Here is a 26684-nt window from a genome sequence, read left to right on the forward strand (position 1 = left end):
GAGTTTAAAACATTTTTTCAAGAAAAATGTAGCTGTTTCAAGTAGACTGATCATAAAAGTGAACTCCCCCACCTCCCAAAGGCAATGAAAACGAGAATAGTAATAGTGGTCATATCTGGGTGGTAAATATTATTATTATCGTTCCCACAATCAATTATTATTTCGACAAATATTTAGCACTTCTCCATATTATTATCAATCCCACAATCATTTATTATTTCAACAAATATTTAGCACTTCCCCATATTTCAGGGTACAGCAGAAAACAAAATGAACCACAAAGCCTTTGTAAAGTTTATTGGGAGGGAGACAACAGCGGGAAGCATAAGAAGGTAAAGAAGAAACAGGGAAGGTAGCTAGAAGTAGGGCTGCGGGGGTCACCATTATGAAGAGCTTCCAGATTTCCTAAAATACACTTTTGTTACTTTTTAAATTTTGTAAGTTAAAATACAAAACCCCCAGTATATGAAAATGCAAATTTAGAAACTTCCAGGAAGTTCACTTGGGCCTTGGCATAATGCGTTGGTCTGTGTGTTCCTTCTGTGAATATTTCCTTAATAAACAGCTATAGGCTTCAATTTATAAAGGTCCCATTTGATTAATTGTCACGAAAGTTAGCATGGCATAAAGACATTTATTGTGTCCACAGTTTCACCACTGTCTGTGACTCCCTCAGAAGATTGCTGCTGTCCCCAGAGACAGCTGAACTGCCTCTACAGAGTAGAGAAGGGCCTGTGTTCTGAATCTGTTTTTCCCATAGCATTTATCTGGCTCCAGACAGCTCAGAAACACTTAAGTCTGTGTTAAGAAAACTGAGAAGCCATTCATCTGCTTATTTTCCAAAGTCCACCACAAGCCCATATAGACGGAATGGTGCCCTCATTACAAAACTTCCAAGTTAGCCAAAGCACACAGTCCCCCCACCCCCACAGCGCCCAGAAGCTTTCACTCCTGTGAGTACAGAAAACACCCCTCAGGCTAGGGATGAGCTCTATATACTGCATTTACCTAGCCTGTACAAGGCCCTGGGTTCCACGCCCTAGTACTACTGACACAAAAGATAAAAAGGGCCAAGGGTGCTGGGTATGGTGACCTACCCCTGTAATCCCAGCGGCTAAGGAGGCTGAGACAGGAGGATTGAAGTTCAAAGCCAGCCTCAGCAACTTAGTGAGACACTGTCTCTAAATAAAATGCACAATAGGACTAGGGATGTGGCTCCTAGTTGAGTGCCCCTGAGTTCAGTCCCCAGTACCAAAAAAAACAGTGTGGGGGGGGGGGGGGGGCTGGGGTGTAACTCAATAGTAGATCTCTTGTCTAGCATGCTCAAGCCCCTGAATGGAAACCCCAGTACTGCAAAAATAAATAAATGAAGTTTTTGTTGTTTTGTGTTTTTTTTTTTTTTTTTTTTTTAAGAAAACACTCAGTTTAACAATTAAACCTCTCAATCCTAGCTCTTGCTTGTTTGGAAATTGCTTTAGACTTAAATAGGATTTTTTCCTGTAATAAACACACCTCAATCCTCTTCTCTGAACCTTTGTCCACTTTGTTCATTTGTCTTCATAACAGATTGTTTCCAGTTCTCTTAACTAATATTATATACTCAAGACATTTTCATTTTTGCATAGGATATTCCAATGCACAGCATACAAAATAGGCAGACACTTATTAAGTAATTGGTGAGCAAAATGTTCCCTCATATTGAGGGCAGTTATACACTTCAAAATATTTAATACTATACTTGGCACCTGTCCGGATACACTCAGCAACCTGTTTACCAGAATCTCTGGAAAAATTCTAAACATTTACTTAGAAACAAGTTGCAAGTCCTTGTAAACCTGATGAAGATAGTATGACAAACACTAAGGCCCACAGTTCTGGGTAATCAGTTACACAAAATGCTAAAAATAAATCTGATACCTGTTTTGAATGTCACTATTAAACAACAAAAAAAAAGTCTGCCTAAAAAAACAATCAGTGGGGAAAATGTTTGTATTTGCTGAAGTTGGATAGTTCATTACACTTTTTTGTGTGAGTTACCCATCATAATAAAGTTATACACACACACACACACACACACACACACAAATATATGGAAAAATTCCAAAATGAGTGCCTCCATGACCAACAGGGAAAAATCTGTGGATATGATGGTATTTTTATCTATGCTTAGGTTACTTTACCCCACAGTTAAATTTATGAAAACATTACTCTCAGTGGGTCTAAACTAATCCACTAAGACCTTGAAAGGGATGGGGATCTCCTGGAAGAGTGTAAGATGAATATGACATGAAAGTTTTTGTTTTGTTTTGTTTTGTTTTCCTGGCATTGGAGATGAAGGGGACCATGTGGTAAGATATGCTGGTAACCTCTAAGTACTGAGGGTGAACCCAAGCTGACAGCCATCAAGGAAATTCAGACCTCTATCCTACAAGCAAAAATAACTGAATCTACCACATCTATGTAGGTCTAGAAGGACCACAAGCCTCTTGCTGGGATGAGAACATAGCCTGGTTAACACTGTGAGAACCTGAGCAGAGAGCCCAGGTAGGTGTGCCACGGTTCTTCTGATCTGCAGACTGTGACGGAAATGAGTGTTCTTTTAAGCTGTTAAGTCCATAGTTATATAGCAAGAGAAAACTAATAAAACACACACACACACAGTACAGAGCAAGGGGACAAAGAACAAATCTAAACAAGTGCCCTCTTCTCATATATATATATATATATATATATATATATATATATATATTTTTTAGATAGAGAATTTTTTTAATATTTATTTTTTAGTTTTTCGGCAGACACAACATATTTATATGTGGTGCTGAGGATTGAACCCGGGCCGCACGCATGCCAGGCGAGCGTGCTACCGCTTGAGCCACATCCCCAGCCCCTCATATACATTTTTGTTAATAAGGACAATAGGAGGAGGAGGAGGAGGTTTCAATATTTTATTCAAGTTTTATTTTAAGTGTTGTTAATTACAGCATTTGAAGGGGAGGATCTAATTCCACACAAAATGGAAGACTCTAAAATGTACCCATTAAACTGCTAAAAAATAAATTGAGTGGTGAGAATACAGCAGAAGTCCAATTTAGATTCCTAGTGTTGTCACTGTGTGATTACAATCACGCAGACTCTTCCCAGCCTATAGCTGGAGCTCCTGGAAGCTATTTCAGACACTGGTGCAAGGGCAAGAAAACCACAACACAAAAAGGAATTAAATCCTGAATTATTGGCTTCATCACGTCCACCCTCTCCACTCCAAAATGGCACGAAAAAGAAACAGTGACCACACCCTGCAGACTACTTTTGGTGTAAAAGAGGTGACGATGGGCTAGAGTGGAAAAAGGTTATGAAGGTCTGTCTAAAAAAGTCCCTTTCAGATGAGTTTGTACACACCACCAAGCAATGAGCTCCTCATCAATTAGGGTTAGGAAACCAAGGTTTGATTTTCGGGAAGTCACAATTCCATTCATTTACTCAATACAGATTTACAAAGTGCCTATACATTATCAGCTTCCATTTGCAGCCATTTCTAGATTAAAAAAAAAAAAGTAAACCTGGCATCTCTAGAGGGGTCACCAAGTCCCTCACACACACACACAAGTCTACAGCTGAAAGGACCTTTTTTTGGACTCGATTTCTTCTGTACCTCTGAAATGGTAACACTTTAAAGCTGAATCCTCTTTCACCTGGAGGTCTAACATGATTTTTAGCAATTCTTGCATCCCAGACATACAACATTAAAAGGTACACTAAATTCTGAAGGTAGCTATGCTGCAAAATAGTTTAAAATTAATGATTGTACAGTATTCATTTATGCTTGAAATTCCAGTCCTAGACCAAGCTTGTGGCCACCAGCATTGACATTCTTGCCATCCAGCAGAGCTGACAGTGTCAGTTTGATACCTGCAGCAGGAAAAGGAAAGGAGGAAGGACGGAAGAAAGAAAAGGGAAAAAAGGTTAACACCAAATTCAGAATCTGTATCCTACAGTGAGCTTATACAACAAAATTACCATTATTCCACAGACCAGAAGGCCTGTCTAAATCTACCCTGGAACTCTACTTCCTTCTCCTCTCATCATCCCCCAGCTACAAGTAGTCTATCTACTGCAGGTACCGCACAGTAGGCTTCTTCAGCAATGGTGCCTTGAAAGGGAATCCCAACCCAAATCAGTCCCGAAGTCTTACACTCACCTCCACAGCATGCACACATGTATAGCATGCAAACATACATGCTCGTGCACACCCCCCCAAGTGATTTTCCCAAGAGTAGCTTGTAATCTTAGATCTAAAGGGCTGATTTCCCCAGGAGTAACTTGCTTCTAACATCATATAAACCTAGCCTTCCCTAGATTGAAAGATGGAATTATCTCCTAGAGCTCTCACACATCTAGCAGACTATACAGAAGACAACCTGCAAACAACTTTTCCTATTTCTCTTTCTACAACAGGAATGATTTACAGGCTAGTTTTTCAGAATCTGCTGGAAATAAGTATCATTATTTATATACACTGGAAAAAAAGATGGAAGAAAGTAACCAAAATTGTAACATATGTTAATCTCGGCCTTTTTTCCTCCTGATTACTATTTTTCAAATTCTTCAAATGTTTTCAATTTGCAGTTCCTTTATAAACATTTAATCATAAAACTTTACACACACACTTTTATAATGTCCTATATAGGCATTTTATAAGCCACACATAAATCAACAAGCTAGCATCACAATTTTCTTAAGACTGAGAACTGACATCACCCACAAGCAACACATACCTGGCTTTAGGGTCTGAGTGTATCCTAAACCAATCAGGCTGGAGTTGTTCACTTTGGCCTAGATAGAAAAAAGATAAGAGCACGTGAAAAGCTAAGTGTTTCATACTTCCATCTTCAAAATGGGTAATTAGAGATTTTTATTCAACCAACTTAGGGCATCAGAATCAAATCATCTTTTTTCATAACTGCCTCATTTACAGGATTCATTAAATTAAATATGAAATATCTCAAATGTAGGTAATGTGTTTTCCTGCTTGAATTGTTAAGAACTCTAGCATTTCTCATAAGAACAAAGCAGAAAGAATGAAGGCTGTTGGCAGGCTTTGTCCCTTATAACTCTTTCTTTCTGTTCATAACTTCCAAACAATGAGGCCCTTTCTCCCTTGTTCTTAATGTGCCTAATGTTAAGAGAGCCAAATTCAATTCCCTGTTCAGGAGATTTTAAATGGACTGTCTGAAAATTACACAAACCAGCGGAAACCATTCTGCAACATGAAACTTCCTCATTCCACCCCAAAAAGAGTAGAGCCTACAATGCCCTGTGACCACAGAAATGAGCCCAACAGAATTTACTGCAAATACTGTGCACCAATTCAAGGACTCAAGAGCAAAGCCAAAAAGACACCAACTGACCACTGATTTCTTAATGTGCACTGCAAGAACTAAAAACAAGAATGGAAAATGAGAGTGAAAATAAACATTTAAAGCCCTACCGGTTCCTGTTCCATAACACAAACTGTAAAAGGGTACAGTTTGTGTTATGGAACAGGAACTGGTTAAAGAAGCTCATAGCGAGGCTGTCTGGTCAAATCCAGTTCTTTCCTGCTGGAGTGCCTTTGAGCAACTTAATCAGCTTCCCTAAGCTTCCAGTTTTTTAAAGATGACTTTAAAAAAGCAAGTCAGTATCTATCTTAACTGGAATTAAATGCAATAATTCACAGGTAAAAGGTTCCATACAATGCCTCGCATCCACAGTAAGCACTATTGCTATTATATAATTATACTCATGTGGAACTCTTTTCACAGTGAGAAAATCTCTAAGTGGAAGTACAAAACTCCAACAATCCTGGGAGTTGTGGGATTCCACAGGTACCCACCGAGAAGCAGGCATCAGGGTCAATCTGATACTTTGCTGCTATTCCAAAGCGAGTGTTACTGTTTCCTGCTGTCCAGGCCAGATTGACAGCCGTCTCCAATTTCTTGTTCACCTTCTGATAAATGGAGCCACCAAACTCTGTCCCGTCATTCCTGCAAATAAGTACAACACAGATGCCAAGCTGCCCAGAGAATGGGCAAGAGTCCATGCAGAGCTGCCCCTTATCAACCAGAAAGCAGGGATGCTGGAAATGCACAGAATCCATCACTGGTATGGAGAAGATCACCAAATTTCAAAAAACAGGTATTAAATTATAATAAGCCTAATAAGAACAGGAAACATACCAGAGTCAGGAAGGCTCAGAAAGTAGGAGCTACTTCAACCGTCACTGGGAACACCCAAAGGCAGTCCAGTCAACTACTAGAGTTGTCAAGAACCTGAAGTTTGCTTCCAAATGTTCTTTAAAATAGAAGCAACGACAAGGACACTGGGATTGAGTGATTTATTTTTTCTGTTGTTCTTGTCATTACTTTTATAAATGATTCTATCATAAAAATGGGACGGGAAGAAACATTTCCTCACTGCAGAGGGAGTGGGGCTATATGGCCAAGTCGGTGTCTGGTATCTGTTCAGACCTGTTCCACCATGTCAAAGGTTTCCTTTAAGATCATGCTGACATCAGAACTGCCTCTGTTGTACAAAGTTCTCAGTGTTTCTGAGAATGATCCTTTCACAGCAGTCTTAAAAGTTGCAGCAGCAGAAGCAGGGTGCGATGTTGCATGCCTGTAATCCCAGAGGTTCGGGAGGCTAAGGCAGGAGGATTGCAAGTTCAAAGCCAGCCTCAGCAATGGCCTGAGACCCTGTTTCTAAATAAAATACAAAATAGGGCTGGAAATATGGCTCAGTGGTCGAGAGTACCTGAATTCAATCCCTGGTATACACACACACACACACACCAAAAAAAAAAAAAAAAAATTGCAGCAGCAGAATTTAAAGTTCCTGCAGCAACAGCACAAATATCACCAATGATGAAATGGGACTAAATCCTGCACAGACTGCTAAAAATGTTTTTCTAAACATGGTTCAGGACTTTGAATTATTCCTAGAGATTGTGTTAGAAGTTGCCAATATCTGCTATGGGGAACATATAATTACTTTTCCGACTAAATATTGGTTATTTTGTTGTTATTAAACTGAAATCATGCATTTAACATGCTACACAAACACCAGAAGTCAATGAATCAATGAAAGGTGGACTCTTTGACCCCTCTTTGTTTATGCTCTTTACGTGAAGAGGGAATGTTTGTGAGTAGGACACCACAGATGTCCATTCAGTCATTGATTGCTACCTCACAATATAAGCAGGGGTTCATTTGTGGAAAATAGATTACCCAACTGTGGTTTTTTTCCATGTAGGATGATTCTGATCATTCTGAGAACTTTTAGAAAATAAAAAAGTTAATAAATCTTACATATTTGTCTTTGAGTTAAAAAATGTAAAGGATTAAGCAGGAGTTGTGGCTCAGTGGTACAATGCTTGCCTAGCTCGTGTAAGGCATTAAGTTTGATCCTTACCACCACATAAAAATAAACAAATAAAATAAAGTTATTGTGTCCATCTACAACTTAAAAAAATATTTTTTAAAAAAAGTAAAAGGATATGGATTATAGAAGGCAGTTTAATGGATAGCATCTGACTGACAGACTCTTAAACAGCTTGGTTCTTAAATGTAAAGTTTCTGATGATGGTTACAGACCTATCAATGATAGTTAACTATCTTGACTTTTTATCATTTAGGTTTTTTAAGTTTCAAACTTCATGTGTTATATAAATTTTAGTATCAACAAAACAAAAATCAAAAAAAATTTTAAACAAGAGGTTTTTTTCCCAGTATGTTGTTTGTCTTGTAATTTTATGGATTTGTTTGTTTGTTTGGGGTGTTCTAGGGAATTGAACTTAGAACCTTTTACAAGGCTAAAAGGTTAGGTAAAAATCAAATTTTACCTAACTTTTAGATGTATAATAAATTCACATCACACAACAAATAGTTTTAATAGTGAACTTGCAGAATTCAATATTATAAGAAAATTCAAATGAATCAGCATCTTAAGGCTGATATATATTAGTAGTTTAGAAAATTACCAGATATTATTCACAAATTTGATGAATGACCAACAGAATTCCAAATTATCAAAGAAAACAAAATTTGCTAGGGCAGTAGTGTACACTCTATAATCCCAGAGGCTCAGGAGGCTGAGGCAGGAGGATCAAGAGTTCAAAGCTAGCCTCAGCAGATTAGCGAGGCACTTAGCAACTCAGTGAGACTCTGTCTCTAAAGAAAATATTAAAAAAAAAAAAAAAAAAAAAGGCTGGGGATGTGCCTCAGTGATTAAACACTCTGGGTTCAATCCCGGGTACCCCCTCCCAGTGCTGCAATATCCAAAGCCCTATAGGATTTGAAAGGGAATTTCTTGCTATGTTACAAAATGTTTCTATCTCACAAAAATATTCTAAATGAAATCCCACCTGGCCAAACTCTCTCCTCTTTTCCAAACATACTGTACTGACTCCAGTCACTGGAAATCCCTCCCTATCCCCATCCCAAGTCATTCAGATCCTCCTCCTCCTTTTGGGGGGCGCTGCTCAAGTTCTTTGACTGGGAAGTCTGCCCCACCCAGAGAACTTGCAGAACAGCATGCAAATGGTTGTGTGGTCACTGCCAGCCATAAAATGTACATGAAGAGCTGAAGGTCCACTTTTCCTTCTCAGTCAACCTGGGGTCTGCACACTATCTACCATTACTGCTTTTGGATTATTGTTTATATGCACAGTACATACCAGGGCCCAGTCAGAAGCATCCTTCCTACAGCAGAAACCATAGAAAACATAGACTGTTCAAGCAGCCACTACAAGCAGGTGGAGACAGGCTGGAACCACTGCTTTTCCTAAGCACCTCTGTACTGTTTGATTTCATAAATATGGGCTCAGACTCTTTTGATTAAAATTTAAGAAAATATTTAATGGTGTAATTCTTTTGTGTGTGTGTGTGTGTGTGTGTATGTGTGTAGGAGATTAAACCCAGGGATGCTTAACCACTGAGCCACATCCCCAGCCCTTCTTATATTTTATTTAGAGACAAGTTCTAAGTTGCTTAAGGCCTCACCAAGTTGCTGAGGCTGGCTTTGTACTCACAATCCTCCTTGCCTGAGCCTCCAGAGCCACTAGGATTACAGGCATGCACCACTATGCCTGCTAATGCTGTAATTTTAAACAGGGGGTGGGGATAAGCATCCTCCAAGCATCAACTGGTCTTCAAGTTTGCCTGAACTCTCTCAAACATTTTTAACATAAAATCAATGTCAAAGTTCTGCCTCATCACTTTGGGTACTTCTGGTGGAAAGGGCATGGGTGAGATGGACCAGCAAAGGGCTTAAGTACTACAAATTCTTGCTGTTTCATTCCACTTTGCTCTTCACCATACCCTTTCCCTGAAGCAGATGTGCACTAAATGCTCCTAAAGTCTTTACGTTTCCCCCCGAAACTCAGCCAGACCCTATGCTTCCAGCAAGCACAGAGAGAGCCCAGGCACAAATTCTCTGGGAACTCTGTCTTCCTCAAAAGCCCAAGCATGCTACAGAATGGCAGCCTGTTGAAAGTAATAGATTTTCTAATGGCTTTAGTATGATATTCAAATAGGGAAATTTCTTGGGCATAAATGTGTTTTTTAAAAAAAGCCATAGTTTCCAGAATATTCTAAAACTGGGTCTACAATATTGCTTTCCTACACTTAGCTTTTAAAACAATAAGCAGAGGGAACTCCCTGTTCACATTTACTTACAGGAAGCACAAAGAAAGTCTGTTCCACATCTGACCTCCAGCAACACCAGGGCAGCCCCGAGAAGCTGGGCCAGCTACCTCCATGCCAGTGACAAAACTAAACTCTGTCGACTTGTTCCTTATTGAAAATACCAAAGTTCAGGTATGAGGGAAATGTCAAATAGCCATTGTTCCTCCTAGAACTGGTACCAACTCCCAGTTCCAAACTGAGGAAGCACTTACCATTCTAGCCAGAATTCTGAATTTAAAAACACTTCTAATGCCTTAATATTTTTCCTATGACTTTTTTGTATATTACTTTTTTTAATAAAAAAATAAACCAGCCTGGCATGTTGGTACACACCTCCCACCCCAGCTACTCTCTGGGAGGCTGAAGAAGGAGGATCACAAGTTCAAGACCACCCTTGGCAACTTAGTGAGACTCTGTCCCAAAATTTTTAAAAGGGATGGGGATGGAGCTCAGTGGTAGAATAGTCGAGGGTTCAATCCCCAGTGGTACAATTTTTTAAAAAAAGGAATCAACCTGTGTTGTTGCACATTTCTATGACTTTCAACACATACAAATTTGTGTAGCTATCACAGCAATCGGGACACAAAGTAATTCCATCGCCAAATTCTCTGGTGCTGCCCCTCTGTATCACACCTCCTCACCTCCCTGGCCATCCCTGAACTGCCTCTATTAGTTTTTCCTCTGACTTTTTAGTTTTAAAAGACTCAAATTTTTAGTTGGGCATAGTGGAGCACAACTGTAATCCCAGCAACTCAGGATGCTGAGGCAGGAGGATCCCAAGTTCAAAGCCAGCTTCAGCCACTTAACAAGGCTTTAAGCAACTTAGCAAGACCCTGTCTCCAAATAAAACATTAAAAGGGCTGGGGATGTGACTCGGTGATTAAGCACACTTGGGTTCAATTCCTGGTACCAAAAAAAAAAAAAAAAAAAAGACTCAAATTTTCAAATTTTAAACTAATGATAAAAAGTTCTCAAGAAACAAATAATATTATTTTACACATTAAATGCCACTTAATTGGTCTTAAGAAGTGACTTCTTAAACTTCTGTAGTGACCTCTAGTGGAAAGAAAGAAACTTGATAGAGCTTACTCATCTAGTACCACAGGTTCATTCCTCACTGGAACTAATAAAAGAATATTTTTATGATTAAAATCTTTGTTTGGGGCTAGGGATGTGGCTCAAACGGTAACGTGCTCACCTGGCATGCGCGGGGCGCTGGGTTCGATCCTCAGCACCACATAAAAATTTAAAAAAAAATAAAGATGTTGTGTCCACCAAAAACTGAAAAATAAATATTAAAAAATTCTCTCTCTCTCTCTCTCTCTCTCTCTCTCTCTCTCTCTCTCTCTCTCTCTCTCTCTCCCTCTCCCTCTTCTATCTTTAGAAAAAAAAAAATCTTTGTTTGCTTTAACCTAAATCATGACTCTATTTCAACTCAAGTCTAATTATAAGGAGCTCTCTCAACACTAAGCTTAATCCTTTCTTCCCTTCCTCACACTGTCCTTAATTAGTAAACTTAAATGCCCCACCATCCTTGGCACAGTGGTTTGCATGCTTCCTACTCAACTACTGGGGAGGCTGAGGCAGGAGAGTCACAAGTTCAACACCAGCCTTAGCAAGACCCAACTCAAAATCAAATAAAAGAGTAAATATGTAGCTCAGTGGTAAAACACCCTCTGGGGCAGGTTCAATCTCTAGTACCCCTCAAAAAAAAAAAAAAATGCAGAGAAGACCTTTGCACTTCACTGAGATAATCACCTCCTAATCTATCTACCATGTCTATATTCCACTAAGCATGAAAGCTGATCCTCAGGCTTATGCAAGCAAGAGAGCTTCATCTTCCCTATCCTGTCCCCCCATTTTGTTAACTAAAACTGTAAGGACCTCCAGGGTCCAGAATGCTGCAGGAAAGGGACACCCCCTGGACTGACACCATGTCTTGTTATAACCAATCAGTCATCCTGGGTACCAGTGGCAGTATTTGCTGTTCACAGAACAGAAACTAAGACACTTTAGGAAATGGATGGGTGGGAAACAGAAAAAATGCCAAGAGGCCATTTGATTCATCTGATGCCAACAAACACTTATTATAGTGATTAAAAATTGCACTTAGGGGACTGGGGTTGTGACTCAGTGGAAGAGTGACTGGGTTTGATCCTCAGCACAACATAAATAGACAAAATAAAGATACTCTGTCCGTCTATAACTAAAAAATATTTTTTTAAAAAAATTTCACTTAGGCCAAGCACAGTGGCACACACCTGTAATCCCAGTAGCTTGGAGGCTAAGGCAGGAGTTCAAAGCCAGCCTCAGCAACTTAGTGAGGCCCTAAGCAATTTAGCAAGGTTCTATCTCTAAATAAAATATAAAAAGGGCTGGGGACATGGCTCTGTGGTTAAGCACTCTTAGGTTCAACCCCCAGTACAAAAAAGGAAAAGAAATTGCATTTAGGGGAAAAAAAAATGAAAATCACCCCCCTGTGAGACATACTCAAACTCTGCACGTGCACACTTACACATTAGTGTGAAGCTGGAATTCGTCAGTCTTGTAGCCAACTGCAAAGTTGCTCTGGGTCACTCGGGACTTTGCGGTCTCAAAATTCATCTGGTAGCCAGCCAGCCAGCCCTCATAACCCAGCACCAGAGCGCCCCGGATTGAAGGCCCAGCAATGTCAAAGTCCACGTCGCAGCCCAGGTTGATGTGCTCCCGCTTGTACCCTGTCTTGATTTTAGCATTTTTTTTCCTGAAGGAAAAAAAATTAAATTACAATCAGAAGCTAACTCACCTTGGTATCATCATGCCAAGGAATGCAAATTTCTTTTTTTAATCCCAGTTTAAATGGGGTAGAGGGGGTGGAGATGAAGTCAGGGCCTCAGGTCTTTGGTAAGCAGCTACTGGTCACATTGGACAGGATGTGGCCTCTCTTCAACTGGACTCCAGTCTGCAGAGGCACAGTAACAAAGTGAGAGCACAGCAGAGGGACCTGAAAAGTAAGCACTTGGTCATCTTTCTTTTCTCTCCTCTCCTTAGGCTTAAGGAACAGCCTACACAAGCATTTATTAGGCAGAGCACTACTATGTAATTATGAAACAGATGCATCTTTGCTATCTTCCAAACCTGTGGGAAAGATATATCTGTCATGAAGGCAGCTACCTAAACAGCAGTTTTAAGGAGATGGTCATCTTCTTTCTGGATCAGCCAGTAAGTATAAAAGCAAATACTACAGCCCTTCTAAGTGAATACAAAGGTAAGATAGCTTTCAAGGCCATGTTTGTGAGACCCTGTTGTGTATATAATTCAGAGAACTGGGTGCTGATGTGGAAGCTGGGGCCCGGCAGTCATGGGGGCCAGAAGTCCTGGTTAGCTGCACCTGACCCCAGGTCCAGGCTAATGGTGCCACATTTGAGTTTATGACCAGTTCAGTGCCTTTGATGCCTGTTCCTCCAGAACCAGAAACCCCAAAGAAGGGTCATATCACCAGCAAATATATTGTCTTTTACCAAAAGCAAAAGTTGGAAAAAAAGATTGAATTTATCAAAAGAATAGGAACTATGTTCATCTGGTTGTTTCTGTTGTTCAGCTATAAAATGGCCCCATTCTGCGGCCATCTGCATTTTCAGCAGAGACCACAGGAGAAATCAGATCTGCTTAGAACGCCCAAGGACTGCACAGCCTAAATAAATAAAGATATTAAAATATATATATTATTTTATTTTTAAATTCCCTCCTCTGAGGAACCACTGCTCCTTGAGAAATGTCCAATTACAAGTCTGGGCAGAAAATATACAAGGTGATCCTGCACCAGCTACCACAGCTATTAAACATTCCTGGGGTTGAGCAAAAAGACTGAAGAGCTCACATGAAGGGGCTTTGAAGGAAGGGCTTTGGTAAAAATAATATCATGCACTAATGAAAACATTTTTTAAAAAATAATAATATTGGCAGTAGATTAAAATATATTGAATATGTTTTAATCTATGAATTCATAATGACACAAAAAAATTATCATCTCTGAACACCAGAGAATCAACTTATTACTCTGAAAATAAAAAAGGAATCAATTCCTCTCCTGTACTAACTATGCCTCAAGGTCACCAAATAGTTGATGAGAATTTTCTCTTTATTATAATATTCTACCAATAAATGAAGGAGGAATTATAAAAGTAGGCTTATGAATAACGCTGACATCATACAAATAGAGGGCCTATGTGTGCATCCCACAGGCAACAGAAGCACACAGCACTACCTCTATTTTTAGTCCCTGCACCCCATAACAGAATCCAAATGTGACAAAGCCTCTAGACTTAACAATTCACCAAAAAAAAAAAATGGGGATAGGGGAATGAATGTGTTAAATGATACTACAGAGATACAAACAGTAAAATCCAGTCTATATGTAACTATGAACTATAGAACAAATTGATCTCCTTATAATAAGTGGTGCTGCCCCCGACCAGCACAGGCATCTGAACTTAAGATCACTGGTGTGAATTTGCAGGGACACCAGATAAAACACAGACACAGTTTACCTTTACACAAGCTTCAGGACAGCTTCCCTGCTCTCAGCCTCAGGCTCAGGCTCCCCAAAAGGGAAAGCAAGAGAAAGTCACGAGAGGCTGGTGAGAGAGAGGGAACACGTTCAGAAGTGAGCTTTTATTGGGGGGACTCTTGTTCTTAGAAAGTTCTATCCAAAAAAGGGCAGAAGAGGCAAGACTACAAGGGACAGGTGAGTGTAACTCAACCCTAGGGCACACCCCACAAAGAAGACCCCTTACTATCCGAGCTAGACCCCTCCCAAGCCACAGTGAATGCAGTGGTTGGTCAGAATCTAAGGCATCAGGACTGGAAGGGTGTGGTCAATCATTGTGGCTCCCCACAGTAAAATCCAGTTTATACATAACTATGAACTATAGAACAAATGATCGCCTTATAATAAGTGGCAAGAGGAAAAAAAGAAAATTGGAAAATTAAGAGACTGAGAAGGCATCTAAACAATTTTCCCAATTTTACACAGAAAATTTTTTTTTAATATTTATTTTTTAGTTGTAATTGGACACAACAACTTTATTTCACTTGTTTATTTTTGTATGTGGTGCTAAGGATCGAACCCAGGGTCTCGCACATGCAAGGTGAGCACTCTACCGCTGAGCCACAACCCCAGCCCTAGACAATTTTTGATTCTATTAAAAAAAGTCATGGGACTGGGGCTGGGACTCAGTGGTAGAGCGCTCACCTAGCATGTGTGAGGCACTGGGTTTGATCCTCAGCACCACATAAAAATAAAATAATAATAAAATAAAGATATTGTGCCCACCTATAACTAAAAAATAAATATTTAAAAAAGTCACAAAAATCATGAATATTTGAACAGACTAAAGACTTGACAGTATAGCCAGGTGTGGCTGCACACACCTGTAATACCAGCAACTCAGGAGGCTGAGGCAGAAGAATGACAAGTTGTTGAGGCCAACCTTGGCAACTTAGTAAGACCTTGTCTCAAAATATAAAGGACAGCGCTGGGGATGTAGCTCAGTGGTAGAGCGCTTGCCTAGCATGTGAGAGGCCCTCGGTTTGATTCCCGGAGCCACAAAAAATAAAAAAGGACTGGAGATAATAGCTCAGTATTAAAGCATCCATGGGTTCAATCCCCAGTATTGACAATATAAAGGAATTCTGGTTAACTTTTTTCAATTAATATTAAGACAATGGTTATACTTCTTTAGAAAGAACACTTATCATTTAATGATACCTACTATAATATTTACATATGAAATTACGTGCTGTTACTTAAATAATATGCGAGTGGAGAAGTTATTTATGGCTGTCTAAATAAAAAATGACATGGGTTGGCAATTATTAAAGGCAAATAATGAGAAAACGATTAGAGCTTAGTATACTTTTCTGTGTAATTTTGTGTATTTGAGATTTTTCCATAATTTAAAAAAAAATTTAAGTTGAAGCAATCCAAGTTCTCAATGAGAACAGAAAGCCAACACCCTTCCCAAGTGACACTTGGGAGACTAGGGATGTAGCTCAATGGCAGAGTGCCTGCCTAGGATGCACAAGGCTCTGGGTTCAATCCCCAGCACTTGAAAGAAATAAAAAATGACAATGAAACTCTGGGACCTCAATTCTGTTCAAGTTGTTTCTGTACATTTTGTTTATTTATTTTTATTTGTATATTTGTTCTAGTTAGTGACACATGAAAGAAGGATGCACTTGGATTCATTGTACACAATTGGAGCACAATTTTTCACTTATCTGGTTGTACACGAAGTAGAGTCACACCATTCCTGCAATGTACCTAGGGTAATGATGTCCATCTCATCCCACCCTCTTTCCTACCCTCAGTTTCTGTACATTTTAAAGAGGAGTAACAAACAAATTACCTTTCAATGAGAAAAATTCCAAATCCACCTACCCTGGTCTACCTATTCTTTGCAGGAAGAAGACTATCAAGAGGCTGACATGTAAAAGAACAGGAGGCCACGAAATGTAGAAATAGGGCATTTTATGAGCATCAGATAAAAAGCTGCTGTCAATCACAGAGTTTTAATGCCCATGGCAAAGCTTCTGACCAATGTATGCACCACCCACACCAGTTTCCATGGCACCCAGCATCTCATGGGATCCTGACCAGTGACCCAAGCTCCCCAAGAGAAGGAGCAAGGCTGGGACAGTGGCTCAGGCTTCTACCAAGGTTTCTGTTCTTTCTAGCACAATGCACTACAGCTGTGGAGCCTTTCCTTTCTCAAATATCATTGGGTTTTTTTTTTAAAGCTATTTAAGCAGTGGCGCTAATCTGACAAGCACCAAGAGAGGCTTGACTCTGATTTGTGGTTAGCAAGCAGTCTTTATCTGTAACAGATACTCTAGGATGAGTGCTGGTCCCTAATGCCATCTGCATTAGGGACCAGATGCGGTCACAGTCAGCATCTTCAGGAGCCAGGTGCTTTCCAGGCAGCACCCCTCAGTGGCTTTGGAAGCCAATGTTCATCTCCAACCTTCATCAAGAGTCATCAAAACTTTCCTCAAATACCCAGCAGGAAAATGTACACATATTTCCCACAACCTTATCTTCTAAACACCATTCTCCAATGTAAGTAACCAGGTCTCCTTGGAGAAATGGTTAATAGCAGGTAAGAGCAAATACAAGATGAACCCTGTACATCTTCTAAAACCAGAAATAAAGATGAGCTCAAAAAAATGAGAGGAGTTCGTCAAAAGCACAAGGTGTCAACCTGAGGGAGCTCCCAACGGCCACATCTCAGATAATGTGAGCAACAAAATAAAAGAGACAATGTGTTATAACCCATAAAATAAATACTCATGAATCACACTAATATAAATTACTAACATAAATAACCAATTAAATAAATGAGGGACAAGGGACAGCTCTTTCTTATAATAGATCTCAAATTATAAGTGAAGGAATGATAGGAATAGAAAAATCACCATTTTCCAAACAGAAGTGTCACAGGCAAGAATCACCCAAGGCTGCTTTTATCTGTGCCAAAGCAATGATGAGAAACAGAATGTTTGCGGTCTTAAAATATCTTCCCATCAGATACCTACTAATTACAAAGAGGAAAGAACAATAGCTTTACAGTAAAGAGACCTAGCAAACACTACTTTAACCATGATCAGAGTCATTTTCATCAGTAATGAGGCACACTGACATATTCTTCCTGAGAGCATCTTCCTGAGAGCATCTAGGACACAACACAACATCACTTCTATGGTTGCTAAAGACGTGTAATGTGAATTTTGTTGTTGTTTTTTGGGTACCAGCAATTGAACCCAGGGCCCTTTTTATTTTGAGACAAGTTCTTACTAAATTGCTGAGGATTTTGCTAAGTTACTAAGACTGTCCTTGAACTTGCAAGCCTCCTACCTCAACATCCTGAGTCACTGGGATTATAGGCCTATGCCATCACACCTGTTTATAACCTGAATTTAATCATGAGGAAACATCAGGCCAATCCAAATTAAAGGACATTCTATGAGATAATCGGCTGCTCTTCAAAATGTCAAGAGAGACAAAGAAAGATAAGAATATTGCCCACATTAGAGAAGACAAAGGACTAAATGCAACATAGGATCCTGATTCATGGACCAGAAAGAAAACCTCAGTGGGACAACCATTAATAATACAACAGCAACATTAATTTGCTGCTTCTGATCATTACAGTCATGCTTGTTTAATGACAAAGACACATTCTGAGAAATGCATCATTGAGCAATTTCATTATTTAGCAATCATCATAGAGTGTACTTACTCAAACCTAGATGGTCCAAGTCAGTCACTCAATACAGTGGGTAAATATATACATACGTGTGTGGGTGTGTGAAAAAACCTCCCTTTGGGGAGATCTGCAGAGAAGTCTCTAAGACTTGCTACAAACCTCTTCTCTGCAGACCTTCCCAAAGTTCATGGAAAAACCCAAAGTGTGCTATCTCAGAGCATCAAGCAAAGTCCAGGCAGCAAATTCAGGCATGTGGTCTTGTCCTCCAGCCCCTCACCCTGTCAGAGGATCTCTGTGGATAACTGTTCCCTGGTATGATGGCATGATGCCTGGGGGAAGTGGACCAGCAAAAAGGCAATGCTCCTGGCAGGAGGAATCAAGGCAGAGAAGGGGACAGAGTTAAACAGCTCCTGACCAATCATCCAAAACCATCTTACAAAAAGCCTTTTCAGTGGTGCATGGTGGCACACACCTATAATCCTAGCAACTCAGGAAGCTGAAGCAAGACAACAACAAATTTTGAGGCCAGCCCAGGCAATTTAGTGAAACTCTGATTCAAAATAAAATTTTAACCAGGCAAAGAGGCACACATCTATAATTCAAGCAATTTGGGAGACTGAGGCAGAAGGATCACAAGTTTAAACCTAGCCTCAGCAACTTAGCAAAACTCTGTCTCAAAATAAAAAAATAAAAAGGATGGGGGTGTAGCTCAGAAGTTAAGTGCCCCTGGGTTCAATCCCTGGTACCAAAGAGAGAGAGAGAGAGAGAGAGAGAGAGAGAGAGAGAAGAAGAAGAAGAAGAAGAAGAAGAGGAGGAGGAGGAGGAGGAGGAGGAGGAGGAGGAGGAGGAGGAGGAGGAGATAATCAATTAATTAATTAATTAAAAATAAAACAAAATTTTAAAAGCTGGAAATGTAGCTCAGTGGTAGAACACCCCTAGGTAGGATTAATCCCTAATACCATTAAAAAAAAAAAAGAGGAAGAAGAAGAAGAAGAAAAAGAAGAAAAAGAAGAAAGAAGGTCTTATTTCCAGAGAACAGGAATCATGTCAGCCAGTCTAGTTGGTTGTGGTCACCCCACACCTCGCACAGCATCTGGCGTTAGTGGATGCTTTTTCGAATAAACATTTGTTAGAAAAGAAAAAAAGAAGATAACATGGAATGGCAAAAAATGAAATTCATAATGCCAATGAACTATAGATAATGGATATGATGAATTTTATGTATCTTGTTACCAAAAAAATTGTTCAACTTAAAAATTAAAAACTTAAATTCAGTGTGTGCCTTTGATCCCATCATCAGTGTGAAAAACAACGTTCCTCCAATTGAGGGGACCCACCATTCTAAGTGGGAAGAACAGGTGTGTATTCCAGAAGAGAACAGTTCCTATTAGCCACTCAGGCACTCTGGAGCTGAGAGGCAAGTTAACTTGATGCATTAAGAACCAACAAACCGGGCTGGGGATGTGGCTCAAGCGGTAGCGTGCTTGACTGGCATGCGTGCCGCCCGGGTTCAATCCTCAGCACCACATACAAACAAAGATGTTGTGTCCGCCGAAAACTAAAAAATAAATATTAAAAAAAAAAAAAAAAAAAGAACCAACAAACCTACCAGAGGGTCCCACCACGGAAAGTGCAGCCTCAGGAGCTCCCTTGTAGTGAAGCCCAAAAGGTCTCAGTGGGAGAAGGACCCCTACCACCCAACAAATGGGCTGGCAACACTGATCAGTTAGCCATTCCTTCCAAATGTCACCTGCTGCCCTGTGGCCCTAGCCATTTACAATTACCAGCAGGCTTGCCCATATGAAACAGCATTACTGAAGCAGACATTCTGCAGCCTGCAGCCAGAAGTACAGGATAGTACAGAATCTTATTCAAAAACACTACTAAATCTGCATCCTCCATTAAAAAGGAAGCTCCTTGTGGTGAGGAGGAGGGTAGCAGCCTGGCCTGGGCACCCTCAGATCCCCAGATGAGTACAAGGTCAAGGACAGGTACACCAAGACCTGGGTTTGGGTAAAAACCATTTCTAAATTAAGAAGTGCTGGATGGATGTGGATGTGTCCTGAAACCAAATGAAAACCAGAGAATTTGTATCTCTATGTCTTGGAGGCTGCCTTATAGGTAACGTCAGCCCCGTTCTCAAAAACCTTTGTCTCAAAAGGCTTTCAGGGCCCCTAACACCACAGAAAGCCCTCACAGGGAAGAAATGAGAGTCTTACCCAGTGTTAGGTGAGAAGGATGAATCGAAGGTCAGCTTCAGTCCACGTGCAAGCTGAACAAAAAAGAAATGTGCCACCAGGTTTAGTCACAGGGCAGGCCGGCAGGTATGAATGAATGAAACCCACGTCCCTTCACAGGGGCTGTTACCTGATCTTCCACAGTGATCTCAGTGCCTAGTGTGTTGTCAGTGTTCCACTTCTCTGTAAACGTCAGGCCATATTCAGTCCACCTGTACTTGGTTTCCAGGCTGCCCGTCACTTTGGTGGTCTCTGTGTTGGCTGAGCCTGAGCTCGTAAATTCCTTCAAAAGAGAGGGAGATTCACAACCTGCAGCCCACCATGTCCTTAGTACCACTCAGGCCATCATGCAACAGTTGAGACCTGGAGTGTGGGCAGGCGACAGCTAATCTCACAATTCAATTAGATCTTTAAAATGTACAGAGGTGTAAAAGAGTCTGTGCTACCTCGAGGAGTTGTGGGGAATGCTTTGTCAGGAGACAGTATCCTTCCTCCCCTCTTACTCTTAAGTCTGGCCAAGAAGGCCTCCCTTCCCTCCTATCTCCTGCCTCATTCAGAGAAGAAGCAATGGGCTGAAGTTGACAGATTAAGTAATGAAGCCAAGGGCAGCAACTCAACCCAAATCTTCTTTCCAATCATGACTACACACACAATCTAAAAGGGACTATTAAGATTGTTTCTAAAAGAATTATATGGCATTAAACACAGGTTGATATTAAAATAAGAAATACAAGGAAGGGTCTGGGAGTGTGGTTCAATGCTTGCCTAGCACACTGGAGGCCTTAGGTCTGATCCCTAACATAGAAGGAAAGAAGGGAGGGAGGGAGACAGAAAGGGAAGCATCAAGTGAAACCATTGCCATTTCCTGTATTAACAGCTGCTAAACAGGGGGCCTTTGGGCACAGTTCCCTGGACCACCCATTACACACAGATGCAGTGAGTGACAACCTCAAAACCGACACAATCCAAAAAGGAGCTTTTGGTTCTGCCACTCAGCACAGGGTAGCTATCTGCCAATCAACAATAAATACCCATGTTCCATGTGAGTTGGATAACTTACCAATCCATTCTCAGATTTTGTTTTCAAATCAAGTTTGATTAATCCAAAGCCTAAAGAAAAAAGAAAACAGTAAACAGATTAAGTAATGAAGCCAAGAGCAGCGCCTCACTCATAGCTGTTTGGAAATGCTTTCTACAAGGAAGAACACGGAGGCCCTGAAGGCTGAGGGCCCAGCCCCTGCTGGTGGTGGCCTCCATGGAGCTCAGCAGCCATTGAACAGAGCAGAGAGGCAGGCACAGCCCACCTGGGCTCCACATGCACTCCTAGTGAGGCCTGAGAAAGGTGCCTGCAGCTGGCAGAGACAGTCACCAGGGCCTCATGGGCACGACAGGCTATATTTAGAAGCTGCGCTCCACTGCAGCAGCATCTAGGGCTGCTCCTTGCTTGCAAGAAAAAATGAGAACATCTGCTTGTTAGCAGCAATCCACAAGCTGCCCCTACTGGGTACACAACCAAAACTGCTTCACAACCACAGAAAGCTGATCTCTTTTCCCAGACACAGAAGTTCTAAATAGTGGACCAACCCAGGTCTTCCACACTATTAAGGTAAAACTGCAAATATGCCAACTGGGTTTGTAGCTGAGGCGCCCCCTCCCTCCCAGAAGCACTTACCATAGCCCTTGGTGAAGACATCCCTGGCAGATTTGCCAAGATCGGCATACGTGGGAGGCACAGCCATCTTCTGCTGCAATAAAAGAACCACCAGAATAAATACATTGGTAATTATGGAAATTAGTTTACCATCAATAAAAATTATTAGACACAATTAACAACCAATAAAAATTATCCACCACTAAGAGTTTCAGGCACTGTATCCTCCCAGGTGTGGGCAGAGGAAGCATGTAAGGTCCTGTCCTTCACTTTGGGGCCAGAGTTGAGACACTCAGTAAATCTTTGTTGACAGGCCATCAGCCTCCTCTGCATATCCCCAGGACAGAGCACAGGCCCAGAACATAGAGGGAGTCAGTAAATTTTTGCTGAATGAATTATCTATCAAAGACACATTCCCATGAGCCAGCTATTTTACTGGATTGCAGGACTCTTGCCAATAAAACATATCTTCTTACAAAATGTCGGTTGCTAGGACATTAAATGCACTGAATAAAAATCAGTTTTTTATGATGACGTATTTCTATATGGTTCTGATTTTATTCAACCAACAAATATTACTGAGTACCTATTATGTACCAGAATGAGCCCAACTTTATACAAAACTGGGGATTGAACTTAGGACCTTGAGCATTCTAGGGAAATACCTACCACTGAGCTACATTCCCAGACCTTAGGGGATCCCGCTTTTAGAGTCATGTTCCTCACAGAGAATAAAATAAGATCTAACTAGTTAGGCAATCCCAACATGGAAAGAAATTCAGCCATATAATACAAAAAGAAAAAAAATTAATTTAAACAAAACTTAATTGCACTGCAGCATCACTTCATTTTAAAACCAACTATCCAAGTACTACTTGGGGGACTGGGGATGGAGCTCAATAATAGAACACCTGCTTAGCGTGTGTGAGGCCCTGGATTTGATCCCCAGCACAAATTTAAAAAAAAAAAAAAAGCACCGTTTGGCTTGTTACATATCATAAAGTCAGTCAACAAATATTCATCAAGCATCTTGATGTTCAAGGAAAGAGAGTAACTCAATCTTTGCCTGAAAGACAGACAACACTACACCCCTGGAAGGCTATTTTTTTTTTTTTGGGGGGGGGGCGGGGGGCGTACCAGGGATTGAACTAAAAGGCACTAGACCACTGAGCCACATCCCCAACCCTATTTTGTATTTTATTTAGAGACAGGGTCTTACTGAGTTGCCTAGCACCTCGATTTTGCTGAGGCTGGCTTTGAACTCTCAATCTCCTGCCTTAGCCTCCCAAACTGCTGGGATTACAGGCATGTACCACAGCGCCTAACAGCCCTGGAAGGTTTTGCTTTGACAAGCTATGTACATAGAATTAAAATCCTAATCCAGGAAAGCCCACTCTATGTACCCCATCCAGGAAAAGAAGAGGTCATAAGAAAGCACCATTTCCCACATCTTCTCCATCCCCAGAATTATTACAGAATAGTAGTCTCATTAACCTGAAGGTCGGTTCCATTCACTTTTAAAAACATTATACCTAATTTATCAAACTGAATCTGCATATAACCCATCTGAAAGCACACATAATATGTATGCAGTTACACAAATAAACACATTCATGGCATGTTCCTGGGGATCAGGAGCCCACTGAGGAGGGGTTCAAGTGATCCCAGGGGAACAAGATCACAACTAGAAGCTGCATTCCTGACCAAGGCCTTCACTCCAGAGACACTGCCGAGAGCCCACTGAAATGCTGGGTACACTGCCAAAAAAAAAAAAAGACTATACACCTCCACAATTTTAAATCATGAAATTGTGGTCCAGGCCCTATTTTATTTTTTTCAGAAGCTTTGCTAATTTTGTCCCAGCTCACTTATGTGTCACAGCAGAGAAGTGCAGTGAGCTGTTTACTCTGTCCTATTTTTGCTGCTGCTGTTATTTCTTGCACATGAACAGGCTGGAACCCTGGGTCAGAGCACAGAGAAGAGGGGAGGAGATCCAGTTCAGGCTACCCCTACTGGCATTTTCAGGTCTGAGGAATCCCCTCCTCCCACTTGTTCTTTCCTCCCAACTAATCCTCTAGGGACATCAATCCCAGGGTCACACCAGGAACCACCTACCAAGGCCTCAAGACATACTACCTGCCTAACAACAAGAGGGCCTTAAGCACAGATAAGCCTGGCCCCTCCTAGGAGAAGCCAATGCAAAACAGTCCTAGATTGAAAGCTGAGGTAATAGGGCCCCAAGCAGACTTGCAGACATCTTGGCAAAGGACCCAGAACATTCTCCATCCCTGCCAGGGTTAATAAGCCAGTGGACAGAGCACCTCCATTTGGTGTTATTGCTCTGTGGATGGGCCTGGGGAAGAGGAGGAATGTCCAGTGGTGGTACCTTGGGTCATCTAAATCCCTCCAGCACCTCAGCACCCAGGGCCTTCCCTCTACCTTCCCTGGCCCCACAGGAGAGACCCTCCAGGACCTGCCTGACAGACACGGAGGCCTTTGCATCTGGACTGGTATCTCCCTCAGGGAAAAAGGCAGAACACTCATCATTTAATGCTCCCCAAATGCCCTCTCTTATCACTTAATCCCCAAAACCCAACAGGCAAAGCCACCCATCAAAAAAAAAAAAAAAATTCCACCCACAGCAAACATCAGCCTAAAAGCCTGAGGTTGTTAAGGAGATTACCAGGCAAGGACAAGGGGGTCAGGAAGGCAGAGCTCAGAAGAAGGGCCCTTAGGAGCTCAAATAAAGCCAGCCCTCCCAGGGCTATGGGCTCCCTTCCTTGAAGTCCTGCAACACTTCCTTTATTTGGTACCAGATGCATGTAAGTGAAGTTGCCAGTTAACTAAAACACAACCCCAAGTGCCAACACTCCATGTTAACCATTCTGGATGCACATCACTTCCTGGTCTGCTTAAACACAAAATAATGGAGCATAACACCCCCATTCTATGCCCTCAGGCAGGCATGCTCCCCACTCAGGTAGGTGTGCCCCATGCTTAGGCATACTCCCCTTCACAGCACCTTGCAGGGAGGACTGCTACCTAGGCAGTCAAACCCACTCCTGAACCTGAGAACTAAAGGATGGCTCGCCCCTTCACTACCCCCACCTGCCCCATTGCTAGGTAGCTTCCTCTCTGCCTTTTGTGCACCCACACCCCCTCCTGTGCTTCATTATTTGACAGGATTAAGGAAGGCCCTGGGACAGATAGCCCTGCCTCTCCCAGAGCTCAGCCTTCTTACAATTATGAAGAAAACACCCATTTTTATATGAGTCTCAGAACCCACTTCAGAGACAGTTTTATGGCAGATATAATGATCTGCATTGTTTCTTTAGGCTAAGACTAGATAGAGAAGGGAGCATACAGCTATCTCACTTAACCCTGTGAGGGTGCTGGCTTTGAGGTTGAACCCTGGCCCTGACCCATCCCTGCCTTTCCCACGCAGACCTGTTCCCAGTTACTATCTGTGCAGTTTACCAATGCACACTGTCTTGCATGCACAGCTGTCTTTACAGCATCTGCCCCACGTGCCTCCAGAAGCCCAGCCTCTAGAGGCCAAGCAGGAATCAGAGCAGTCTGATGCAGGCCAGGCAGCCAGCCCTGCACAGAGAAAAAGAGAAGGCAGCCTGGGGAAGACAGGACCACACTTCTCTGCCTGGACAAGGGCTTCTGGGCAGAACCGGGAGCTTCACACCCATGACGGAACAGGAAACAGAAGGCTGGGCAAGGCAGGGTATGCAGACCTGCCTGCAGTCACTGATAACTTTGAGAATGACCAGCAAAGCACACCAGAGACAGTAGTCCCTAGTTCCCCTCCACAGCCTGCCAGCCTGCCTACCCAACCCTTCCCTGGCTGACCTTGAACAAATTATGCAAGCTCCACTCCAGCTAAGGAATGTAAATCCAGCCATACTGGAAGCACAAGAGGGGAGAGATAGTATATCACCCAGCATAACACACTTACATAACCTCCATCTTGGGGGGACACATCCTCCCTGACTCATCAGCTGCATGTCAGTGATAGCTGCTCTGCTCACCGTGCCCCTGCCTCCCCACACTTATCCCCAAATCACACCTTTGAACTCGAAGTACCTCAAAGTCCACTATGCATAAACATACAAATTATGGAAAAAGCTAGATGTAAATGATTCCAAGGCCTGGCACAAGAGAGGTATTCATTATAAATTATGTTTAATGAGTGAATGAGCAATGAACATCTAAGTATTACTGTATGCCAGGCCTGAAGGCACACACCTGTAGTACAAGCTACTTGGGAGGCTGAGGCAGGAGGACTGGATGAGTGCAGGAGTTAGAGGCCAGCAGGGCAACAAAGCAAGACCTTGACTCAAAAACAACAACAAAAAAGCAATATTGTAAGGGTGGTAGGGATAGAAACTTAGTATCTAACAATTGAGACTAAAGACATTACAATATAACCAGAAAACAGGAGCTCCCTGTTCAGGGCAGCTGCAGCACCCTGAGTGGAGAGAGGAAGAGACTGGACTGGCACCCTGCACACACCTGCCTTAATCCAGGCCTAAGGACAGTTAAACCCAAGGTGAGCAAGTGCCTTCAGAAGTGAGAATCAGACACTTATGGTCTCAAAACCAAGCACGGTCCAATTGCCAAGCGGCAATTGGCAAAACTGTAAATGATACCCAGTGTTGGTGTGGAAGTCACTCCTGTTCACTCCGAGTGTAAATACTAGAGGTACACTTTTTTGGAGGGCAATTGCTGAGCAATAAACCCAGCATTAACCCTAGTGCCAATTCCACTCCTAGGAACCCACCAAAGTAGTATCCAATGCAGTCAAAGGTGTGCACAAGAGGAT

General features: G+C 41.7%; 1 protein-coding gene across 2 annotated transcripts in view; it reads right to left on the reverse strand.

Annotated features, from left to right (window-relative positions):
* Positions 1-2934: 2934 nt before the first annotated feature.
* Vdac1 (voltage dependent anion channel 1) overlaps positions 2935-26684 on the reverse strand; it is a 29932-nt gene continuing 6182 nt past the window's right edge. For both annotated transcript variants that reach the window (XM_046467582.2, XM_046467583.2), the window contains exons 2-9: positions 21875-21947; positions 21263-21312; positions 20333-20485; positions 20185-20237; positions 12235-12462; positions 5873-6023; positions 4776-4833; positions 2935-3909 (exon numbers count right to left, since the gene is read on the reverse strand). In XM_046467582.2, the coding sequence (XP_046323538.1) occupies positions 3818-3909; positions 4776-4833; positions 5873-6023; positions 12235-12462; positions 20185-20237; positions 20333-20485; positions 21263-21312; positions 21875-21941 (852 nt within the window). In that variant the 5' untranslated portion in view covers positions 21942-21947 and the 3' untranslated portion in view covers positions 2935-3817. The remainder of the gene's footprint in view (positions 3910-4775; positions 4834-5872; positions 6024-12234; positions 12463-20184; positions 20238-20332; positions 20486-21262; positions 21313-21874; positions 21948-26684) is intronic.

Source organism: Marmota monax, unplaced genomic scaffold (genome assembly GCF_021218885.2).
Source record: "Marmota monax isolate L192 unplaced genomic scaffold, Marmota_monax_Labrador192_F-V1.1 WCK01_AAM20220418_F8-fsc00199, whole genome shotgun sequence".
In the NCBI taxonomy this organism is placed as follows: domain Eukaryota; kingdom Metazoa; phylum Chordata; class Mammalia; order Rodentia; family Sciuridae; genus Marmota; species Marmota monax.